Source organism: Neolamprologus brichardi, chromosome 14 (assembly GCF_056152115.1).
Source record: "Neolamprologus brichardi isolate AB-2024 chromosome 14, ASM5615211v1, whole genome shotgun sequence".
Lineage (NCBI taxonomy): Eukaryota > Metazoa > Chordata > Actinopteri > Cichliformes > Cichlidae > Neolamprologus > Neolamprologus brichardi.
In genome coordinates this window covers 26,184,807-26,196,220 of record NC_142117.1, presented here as the reverse complement: position 1 = coordinate 26,196,220, position 11,414 = coordinate 26,184,807, and the positions used below count along the sequence as shown (strand labels likewise).

Below are 11,414 nucleotides of genomic sequence, written 5' to 3'. Positions count from 1 at the left end.
CCATTTAAGACCTACCATAGAACCAAGTCCGCCAGAGCTTACTTTATATTTTTACATGCTGTAGTGCCATTTTTGGGAGCATTTCAAGTTGCTGTAGATCAATACAACTGTTATAGCCCAAATTTTAATAATATGTATGCATTAAGTCCATAGTAACTACATAAATTGCAAAAAAGTGCAATAAACTAGAGTTTTTGGGGGTTTTTTTACATATACACTTGGAGAAATTTAAGAGGTTTATCCCTCAAAACGTTAAATACAAAAAAGTTACAAAAAATAGTTTACAACAACAGGAAATTCATTTTGAGTGTCTTCATAGTTTTATTTTTGAGATACACCATTTTTTTATATACTGCAGAAAAAACGAAAAACAATCCTATAATGCAAATTTGGGAAAAAAAAAAACAGCATGTGCATCAAAAAAAATATTTAAAGTAGTGCAATTTGAGTTCTAAGCATCCCAGAAACGACACAGAAAAGCATAAAGTCAAACATAACTTTTAAAAACATCAGTATGGGCTTTTAAGGCCTACAAGTAAAAAACTACATTTTCCGGGAAAATGACGTCACTTCTGGTTTCGGGGAGGTAATGTCGGACATGCGATAGTTCGCGCTGACGTCTATTTCAATGTAGGAAGTGTTATGAACAGCTGATCGGATCGGCAAAGCGTGTTTCTGGAATATTATGTTTTTGTTCCTGCAAGCGCTTTTTATACAATTTTTGCAAAGCTATATGTGGAAGGAAACCGTGACCTAGGACAAGCTGATGGCATAAGATGTATGTACAACTCCTCCGGTTTCATATGCAAAAAAAATTATTGCGCTAGCTTACATGGTTCCGGTTCTACGGGGATTTAAAAATAGTTACGCAAAACGGAGCATGCCCACTCCGACTGGCTTTAAAGAGTTAAATACTGATCAGATATTACTTTTGTATCCAGGCAGATTTAGGTAAGATTTGGCAGATTTGAGTGTATTACTTCTCAAGATGACCTCAAGCTCACAAAAAGTAAAATTTTTTGTCTATTGTTTCATTTTTGTTAAATATTATTCTGTTTTCCAATGGTTATAACAGAATAATGAATGTTGTGTTGGTTCAACCAACACACCAGGTGCACATGGAGCAATATGTATTGTGGTGAGCTGGGAATCTTACAACAAAAGTCCCACACAGAGGTTGAGCCTGCAGTTCTACCCCAAATCACGAGATTACACTAGCCACTCCCAATATGCCATAACATCAAACTGTAATTCATATTTAGCAAAGTTCATGGTGAATATCTCAACAGGCAATGTTTTAAAAAAAAACAAAAAACAAAAAACAGTCCAAATTTCAATGGTTTTTGACTGTAAAATTGTCATCATCAGAATTTTTTTATTCCATGAGTGAGTTTTTTTTTTAATAATAATAATAATACATTTTATTTATAGGCCCCATTATAGACCCTCAAGGTTGTCTAACAATAGTACAAAATAAATAAATACATAAAAACACAAGGTAAATGAAAAAAACAAGCATTAAAGTATAAAGGCAAGTATAAAAGCTAATTGAGGTAAATATAGGTTAAGACAGAATCATAATGAAGGCTAGGTAATTTTGAATAGATGGGTTTTAAGACACGATTTAAAAGTGGTGAGAGAGTTTGTAGTCCGAAGATCTGGTGGAAGTGCATTCCAAAGTCTTGGGGAAGAACAACCAAAGGCTCTGCGTGCCAAGTAAGCGAGCAGGTGGAACAGACAGAAGGGAAGTTGAAGAAGAGTGGCGTGTACGAGGGGTTAAGTACGTATGGAGAAGATTAGATATATGTGGGGGAGCAAGGTCACGAAGAGCTTTGAAGGTAAGAAGCAGGATCATGAAACTGAAACAGAGGTGAACTGGAAGCCAATGGAACTGTTTAAGAACAGGTGTTGTATGTTCAATTTATGGAGAGATTTATGAAGTATGAATTTACCACAGAGAATAGAATTACAGTAATCAAAACAACATATGAGAAGAGCATTGAAAAGAATAGTGGTACTGTTTGGAGAGAGTGAAGGACGAAGGCAGTTAATATTACGAAAATGAAAATGATATTATTTATATGTGCTGTGAAGGAAAGAGTGCTGTCGAGGATGACACCAAGACTCTTAACTTGAAGGGAAGGTGTGACAACAGAGTGGTCAATGGATAATGAAAGACTTCTGGTTGGAACTTTAGTCAGTTTTGATTTGGTGCCTATTAGAATAAATTCTGTTTTATTGCCATTAAGTTTAAGAAAGTTGTGAGTAAACCAGACCTTGATTTCACTTAAACAATCAGAAATAGATGTGGGTGGGATAGTAGCTGTAGGTTTGGAAGATAAGTAGAGCTGGGTGTTATCTGCATAGCAGGGAAATTGGATGTTATATTTCTTGAATATATTACCTAGAGGTAGGACATAGATAATAAAAAGTATGATCAGTATGATGAGTTTTAAATTTCCCTCAATGTCGCCTGCTCTGGCCCCTGGAAGACAACTGACTATGGTTGCTGGTGTCTCTAGCTTCACGTCTCAGAACAGACTCGCCAATTACCAGAGTTTGATCCCCGGCAGGTGTGTCACGGAGTAGGAAAAAACAGTTAGACACATGAACAGGTTGGTAGTGTACCTGAGGCTTCTGTTTAAGACTATGCTTCCTCCTTATCGTCACCCAGCCGTCCTCTTTTCCCTGCTGCTCGTGGCCTGCCCGGGGGCAACTAGCGGGGTCTACGCTACCTTCGGCTGTACCGCCTATAGGGGCCTGGCTAGCTACAGGTGTATCAAGGGTGCAAAGCTGAGTCTCCAATTCAGTAATCCTAGCCTCCAGAACTGCAAATAGGCTACATTTATTACAAGTATCATTACTGCTAAAGGAGGCCCAGGAGTAACTAAACATCTGACACGATGAGCAGGAAAGTGCAGGAGGGACAGGTGAAGAGGCCATGCTGCTAGCGAGTCGGCTACGAATTAAGCTAAGCTACATGGGCTCAAAATGTGTTCAAATGTTCAAAAAAAGCGCCCCTCCGACAGCCAAACCCATCTGTTCTCTGATTGGATTGTTACATTTGTGATTGACATGACATTGACCAATCAAATGAAAGGAAGAAAAATAGGGTCAAAATTCGTACTTGTAACTTGCAGGGTTTTTTTTGGCTAAGTCCACACACAAATCTTTTTTACACACACACAAATCTTTTTTACACATACAAATCTTTTTTACACACACACAAATCTTTTTTACACATACAAATCTTTTTTACGCACACACAAATTCTTTTTACACATACAATTCTTTTTTACACACACACAAATCTTTTTTACACATACAAATCTTTTTTACACACACACAACTTCTTTTTACACATACAAATCTTTTTTACACACACACAAATCTTTTTTACACGCACACAAATTCTTTTTACACATACAAATCCTGATTTACAAGTACAAAACTGATTTACAAGTACAAAATATTTATGACCACATTTTGAGCCCATAGAACAAGCAGGAACTATTTGAAACCTCACGATGTATAAATAAATAAAAAAATTTAATAACACAATTTAACTGTTGGATCATTTTTGAAATCCCGAAGCAATGCAATTTAGCCATGCGGCTCAATGTAAGGAGCTCTCTGATTGGTTGGACAGACACAGGCTGGCTGCCTGGATCTACACTGCTGTTTGTGCTTATACCTTTGCCCTGCTAAGAAGTGTGTGTGCTTGTACAAAGGCCATTCAGCTTCAGGATTTACTCTAACCAACGCGGATATGTGAAGAATGAAGAGACCCTGCAGTGAAACAAAACTGAACCTTTGAGTGTGCGCCTGTGGACTCAGTCTGACTACCTGTTGAAGGTGGCTAACATGGCTAACACTAGCATCACTGCATGAAGCCCCGTTATTCCTTCCTCATTCCTTATATGAATGAGAGAACTGACAGAGGGACGTATTTGAATATCTTCTGTTCCACCTTTCCTAACCTGGAAGCTGAGGATGACTTAATCCTGACAAGGCCACAAACCTCAGCACATATCATAGACGTTACATTCTCTGTGCAGCAATTTCAGAGACGGATGGCAACAACCACTCATTAAGATCGTTCAGAAATCTGTCCCTTTCTGGCAACTGTGGAAACTTCAAATAAGAAGAATAAGAATCCATATGTAATGGTTTGTTTATTTAGAGAAAGTAATTCTGTATTATGTATAAGGCTAAATTTAATCATGGTGAGCCACACACTTGCATTGGAAAAGTATAAATGATTTACATTTTAACACAATCATGAAAAAAAATGTAGTAGAGTTTCAATAGAGTACCTAACTGTTTTTAATATATTCTCCTAACTGTTTTACTATGTTCTCACTTTCATGGTGTGCATGGAAAGATTTTTTTTTAAGGTTCAATATATTTGGTTAAATGTATAATATGTATTAATTTGTTTTTCTGCATTAACTTTTCTGCTACATATGGAAAAATATTATGATTCAGTCCCATGGGACATTATTGCTTTTTTGGTGTTGAGTTCTGGTCTCATCAGGATTATGCAACATTTTTTACAAATTTATATTTTATCTGTGAATGTGGTTTGACAATGTGGTTGTTCCTGATCAGTTTGTTTAGTATCATTTTGACATATGCTTTCATTATCTTTGAATGAACATTGTGCTTTTTTCCAACAAATATCCCAAGTAGAAAGCAAGCCTGAAAGAAAGAGAGAGAAAAAGGCTGCCACAATTTATCTAAATGCCTAATGCTGAATGTCCATTGTTTCAATTACACTGATAAAAAATTAAAATATTATTGCTAACACCCACCCCCCAAAGAAAAAAGAGAAAACATGTTTCTACTGCACCCTATTCAACCTATCGCAACTACTGGAGTCTCTCTCCTTTCTAATTTACTTTAAAGCTGCTTTTCTAGTCTATGTGGAAAAATACTTAAGATTTACTGCCACGACCCATTATAGCCTTTTTTGTGTTCAATTCGGGTCTCATTATTATTATGTAACATTTGGATCCAAACAATGTGATCAACAGTCCAAAACTTGAGGCCAGGATGGCAAATACCTCCACTGCATCTGCATAATTTCCTGGTGAGCTGATATAAACGGGAACAAAGGCCACCCACACAGCACAAAAGATCAGCATGCTGAATGTGATGAGCTTGGCCTCATTAAAGCTATCAGGGAGATTCCTTGCCAGGAATGCAATTAGAAAACTAAGAAAAGCCAGCACACCAATATAACCCAATAACACTGCAAAACCCACAGTTGACCCAAATGCACACTCATAAACAATCTTATCATTTTGGTATTGGGTGTTTTTATGTGGAGTTGGAGAAGCAGAAACAAGCCAGGTAGTGCAGATGGCTGCCTGAATAGATGTATGGCACAGAACTGTTCCTCTCTGCTGCGTAACACCAAACCACTTCAGACTGGCTCCCCCTCCTGGCTTGGAGGCTTTGAACACAGCCAGAACAACCATGGTTTTTACCAGGATGCATGAGACACACAGCACAAAGCTGATCCCAAATGCTGCATGTCTGAGTTGGCATGTCCACAGCCTGGGTCGTCCAATGAACAGTAGTGAACACAGGAAACACAATTTGAGTGACAGCAAAAGCTGGAAACTAAGTTCTGAATTGCTGGCACGTATTATAGGTGTTCTGCGATGGTAGAAAAAGATCCCTAGAACAACAGCACAAATGAGTGTGCCCAGCAGTGAGGTTGCTGCCAAACAAATACCCAGAGGCTCATGGTAGGAGAGGAACTCTGTCTTCTTAGGAACACAGTGGTCACGCTGGGGGTTTGACCAAAAATCCTCTGGACAACTGGTGCACTCAAATGAGTCTTAAAAAGAAGAAGATGGTGAAATGCATATTATAGAAGAAAAAGAGGAGAAAGACAAAATTAAATATGCCATGTTGAAAGATAAACACCTACTGCTTTTATTAGTAATTTTTCTCTCAGAACAAGGGATGCAGTCAAAACAGCACTTGGGTTCCCCCTTCCTTCTCACCATGTGGGTACCAGGAGGACAGCTCTCACTGCATACTGATCGAGGTGGCTATTGGACAAAGTTAAACATTACTTGCCAAAATTACATATGCTATACATGTGACAATGTAAAAGTCTAAGAAACGTATAACCTTTTTCGAATCAAAGTTCCAGAAGATTTTGCCTTCATCAAGTATGAGTTCTTCACCTTTGAAAGCTGACTCCTTAACCTCACCCACATTCTGAACTTCAGTGCTTCCATCAGGGAGCCACAACCAGTTCATCACATCGTAAATTGGTACCACATCACCATTCTCATCAAATGACACTTGATCACCAAATGGTGTGGTAAAGTTCACCCTTTCCAAGTAATAAACAAGCTGTTAAAAAAATAAAATAAACTATTGGACTCATTATATTCAAATATAGGAATTAAGGTAATAACTAATAACCTGTACGTATGTATATATAATAAACAAGCTGTTAAAAAAGGGATTCATCAGAAATAAATTATTTTTCACATTGAAATAGTGGCATACTATTCAGAGGTCAAACAAAATATTATGCCTATTTTATTTAAATATAGAAATTCCTTAAATGAACAAGTTATATCACAAAAGGTCAATGATCTCTCCGATCTAAATATACGAAGCACTACACTATCAGGAGTACAGAAAATCCTTTTAGTTCCTTCCAGCTGTTTAACCAGTAAAACATATGGCATTTTGTTTAATCCCACAGGATGAATGTCACCCTGAAAGTAATTACAAGCAAACAATTTGTTTAGTTAGGTGGACTGTAAACTGATATCACACCTGCCATGGCTCCAGTGACTGCAAAGCACCACAGCTGTTCCCACTGAAAGGCCCTCTTCCTGGCTTGCACCGTAGCATGTCATCAAGGGAATAAGCAAGGGCATAAACAGCTTTGTACACATTATACTCAGGCCGCAGGTTGGTAATGTCCAAGAACTCATTGTCCACATTTTGCAGATTTTCCTGTCCAGTGCATAATGCACGTCCACTTTCCAGCCAGCCTGGTGGAGCTGGTGCAAATCTGCACTGAAATGTGAATTCCCAAAACTGATTCACCTGAAATATTTAGATTTTATAAATATAAATGATGATAATATCTAGTTCTTGCACATACCATACTAAATGTAAAAACCTCACCATGCTATTTCCATAGCTATTGTTGTAATGTAGAGTGGGACTTATTTTTAAAAGGAATTCCCTGAGCCCTGGTATTTCCCCATGACGAATGGCAATACCCAGTGTACCACCCAGGTATGGCATGAGATGAGGTGTTTGGAGCACAGCAGCTGCTGTCCAGGCCTCACTGGCCATCCACTGTAGGCCTGTTACATTTTGCCTCACTACCTGTGCATTGTAATATACCAAATATTGAAACTAGCAAATACTTTAGGGACATTATCATGCCATTGAATTGCTGCTCTAGCAAAATAATTCCACATGATTAAATTTCTTTACTCATTCACACAAACATACAAAATGTTTTACACACTATAGTTATTCAAATCTTTATAATTATTAATAATAAAATTGTTGTAAAGCCAGACCTCATCCATAAGGTTTAGTATGTGACTCTCATATGCAAAGACAATGACAACTCGAGCTGTGGATTTTTTCATGACATTCACAATCCTCCCGACTTCATCTGTGTTTTTGTCCCGAGGCAAAACCTCAAAGTACGCCAGGCAACCTTCACCAGACCGACTGAGGTCAGATTGTAAGGATCTTGCTGCATTATGTCCATAATCATCATCACTGATGAGCAAACCTGCCCAAGTCCAGCCAAAATGTTTTAGAATTTGAATCATAGCACGTACCTATGTGAATATAGATTAGAACAGAGGTGCATAGGCTAGAAAAATCTTTCATTAGAGTTACTTTTCATCAGCTTTACAGCACATCATTATGTATTCTGTTGGAAAACAGGTATTCATCAGGTATATCCTTAAAAATACTTTATTTTTTATTGCTTTAATTTTGGTGATGTTTACCTGGAAAGCATCACTTGGTATTGTCCTAAAGAAGGATGGATACTTTTGACGATCAGTCAGACAGGAACATGTGGCAAAATAACTCACCTGTGAAAAATGCAAGCTTTATATTGTATTAAATATACAGTTAATTCAACCAACAATAATATGGTATGGTTAAACTGAGAACTTACCATAGGTACTCTGTACAAACCTAAGACGCTAGAGATAGCAATAGAAAGTGTAGAGGAAGAATCACCCACAATCCCTAGGACTAGAGGATTTCCAGCACATGCATCATCCAATATAATTTGTTCCTCTTGACCATTGACTAATGACAATGCTCCTCGGAATCCAATTCCAAGTTCAGCACAGTTGTCATAAAGACTGTATCCTAAAGTCATAGTAGGTAAAAGTTCAGAGTTTCTGTTGATTTCATCAATAGCAAAAGCCATGATTTGTGCCAGCCTAAATCCTTGTACATAGAATCTAAACAAAGAAAAAGTTAATTATTGTAAAATAAAAACAAGATACTTGGAAAACCGAGTGCAAAATTAATTAACAAAAAAATACAGACACTAAATGAAAACAATTAAAAGGACATTTTAATGAAAAAATAACAGCAGACGGTCAAGAAACTTGCATGATGATATCAATACTTTAGTTATAAAATACAATGGAACTCATTTCCCACAATTTTTTCTTTTCTTCATTCCCCCCCCTTCCCGGCCATACTTACCCATGACATGTAGGCTGTTGTGGTTCTGAGATAAAAGACAGGTCAGGAACACAAAATGGACTGGAAACAGTCCACCCAGAATTACATCTCCAGTCTTGTGCACCCCATTTAGATGAAATTCTCCTTGTAACTGACAAGAGGAGGGAAATACAGAAGATAATAAAGCATAAGAAAAGTAGAAATATAGTAAAATGAGCAAGAGCAAATTGGTTTGAAATAATAACCACATGGCAGCTTTCTGATTTTCTGAGCCTAGTAATCAGGTTTTATTGTTTTGTTATTCCTTTTTATTGGCATACAGTGTTAGATAATCTTGCACACCACCCATCTGGGAAAAAGGGGCAGGGCAGACTTAGAAAACAGTAAAAGTGAATTAGTAGATAACAAGAACTTTGTTTTGTGTGTGTGTTTTGTTAATTTCATTTCTTTTTAACAGATGTAAAAGATTACTGAATATTTTTATGGTTCAACAAATGTATGAAATACACATCAAAAATATGATTCATGTACAGCAAGGTTTATGATGAAAATACCTCTTTAAAATAAAATATTAAGTCAAATCTAGCTGTCTTGGACTATAAAATTTCCATATTGTCAGAATTTTTTCTTTTTTTAGTTTGTTCTTGTCACACAAAAGGAACCTATGCACACAGTGTTCCAAGACAAGTACGTGTTTATTGTCAGAGTTTTCCATGATTTCTGCTTGGGCATCTCTCCAGTTGCCTCCACTCTGGCTGTGTCCCAATTCAGGGTCTGCACGCTTGAAGTACGCATTTTAAGTGTGATTACGTCACCGCCACGCGACGACGGCTGTCCCAATTCGAAGTGTACTTCAAATGCACACTCCAAATGCGCCATCGATTTCCCCAAATATCAGGCGTGGTCCGGTGCACGCTTCGTGGTCCCATATATCTCACAATTCATAGCGCGGCGGTGGGTGTGGATAATTTTGCCGCAAAATACGGCAGAAGGGAGCAGCCAAGAGTGAACTGTCAAAAGTAAGTACTGAATACGATGTCACTTATTTATGTGCGAATGTTTAATAACGAAGAACATTAAAACATTGCCGACATGTGGCCAACAGCAAAATTATGTGACATTAGTGATGTTTGTGCTTTCAGCGTTAATATATATATATGTCATAATAATCTGACAATACTATAATATTGGCCATATTATAATTACATTACCACAGTGAGATGACTTTAGTCTCATGAACAACATCAGCTAATTATTAGCTAATTATCCATCCATCCATCCATCCAGTCGCTTCCGCTTATCCTTTTCAGGTTCGCGGGGTGCGCTGGAGCCTATCCCAGCTGTCATAGGGCGAGAGGCGGGGTACACCCTGGACAGGTCGCCAGTCTGTCGCAGGGCCAACACATAGGGACAGACAACCATTCACGCTCACATTCACTCGCACTTTCACACCTAGTGACAATTTGGATTATCCAATTAACCTATCCCCACAAACTGCATGTCTTTGGATGGTGGGAGGAAGCCGGAGTACCCGGAGGGAACCCACGCAAACACGGGGAGAACATGCAAACTCCACACAGAAAGACCCCGGCCTGATGTTGGAATTGAACTCAGGACCTTCTTGCTGTGCGGCAACAGTGCTAACCACCGTGCCACCGTGCTGCCTTATTAGCTAATTAGCTAATTATAATTTATATTTATAGTTATTTACTAACTAATCTTGAAATGACTGTTCAGTACAGAATTGAAGCCCAACAATCATGTTTTACAGTCCTGTGGTCTCAGCCTCAGATACTCAACTAATCAAAGTGAATGCATGATAAAAATGAATGACCAACAAAACATTTTTCTCCTTCATTTATGTCACACAATGCTGTATGAGACTTTTCTCGCGGTTAATATCATGGGTGCTAGGCAACCTGAACAGCGCGACAAAGGCTAGACCGTCCCATTTCACAAGCCTATCACTTCCGCACTTCTCGTACTTATAGTACGCACCGTACGTAGTACGCGTAGTGCGCGTACTTCAAGCGTCCAGACCCTGAATTGGGACACAACCTCTGGCTCAGCCCAGCACAGCTCTCTCATCAAGTGCTGGCATCCTACTCAAATAGGGGAGGCATGATTAGATGATGGTTATCAGCTGTGTAGGTTAGCCTTCCTGCCACCACAGCCTGATTCCACTGCTCCACCCCTCCCCTGCAAAACCCCAGTCAAGGCCGAAGCCAGAACGTGGAGTGGATCCAACTTAAACTAGCATGTCCAGGGTCATGGGCCATGGGTGGCGAAGCTCGACGAAGGGAACAGTGGTGCAAGAGTTGGTGGGCATTGTTTTGCAGGTGTAGTCAAACAGGAGGGGGGAAGAGGAGGCCCGGGTGAGTCCAGAAAAATAGTGATCCGAGGTTCCGAGGCAGGGAGGCAGGGAGACAGGCAAGCCAGACTGAGAGGACTGGCCCTGGGACTGAGGTCCTCTCTTTTTAACTGGGTCCTGGACTTCCTGACCAACAGACCGCAGTCTGTGAGGATCCACAATGTCTCCTCACCTTCCAGAGTCCTCAGCACTAGCTCCCCGCAGGGCTGTGTGCTAAAGCCCCTCCTGTTCACACTGCTTACATATGACTGCTCACCCAACCATCCAGGCTATCATATTGTAAAGTTTGCGGACGACACAGCTGTGGTTGGTTGCATCACAAACAATG

At 39.1% G+C, this 11,414-nt stretch overlaps 1 protein-coding gene across 1 annotated transcript; it reads right to left on the bottom strand.

Moving 5' to 3' along the window:
* Positions 1-4,937: 4,937 nt before the first annotated feature.
* On the bottom strand, positions 4,938-8,872 carry LOC102781244 (extracellular calcium-sensing receptor-like). Its single transcript, XM_087851580.1, has 9 exons — positions 8,737-8,872; positions 8,192-8,486; positions 8,019-8,105; positions 7,575-7,844; positions 7,168-7,374; positions 6,811-7,086; positions 6,148-6,375; positions 5,942-6,065; positions 4,938-5,848 (listed from the first exon to the last, which is right to left on the bottom strand). Exons 2-9 carry the CDS (start codon positions 8,450-8,452, stop codon positions 4,938-4,940), a joined length of 2,364 nt encoding a protein of 787 aa, XP_087707706.1. The 5' UTR covers positions 8,453-8,486; positions 8,737-8,872.
* Between the last annotated feature and the right edge of the window lie 2,542 nt (positions 8,873-11,414).

What these genes read in the sequence shown, in the direction of transcription:
- LOC102781244 (XM_087851580.1), bottom strand. Translation starts at nt 8,452, where the DNA reads ATGGCTTTTGCTATTGATGAAATCAACAGAAACTCTGAACTTTTACCT. An exon ending in TACCAAGTGATGCTTTCCAG is followed by an intron (nt 7,845 to 8,018) that starts GTAAACATCACC and finishes ATATTCACATAG; the next exon opens with GTACGTGCTATGATTCAAAT. An exon ending in TACTAAACCTTATGGATGAG is followed by an intron (nt 7,375 to 7,574) that starts GTCTGGCTTTAC and finishes TACAATGCACAG; the next exon opens with GTAGTGAGGCAAAATGTAAC.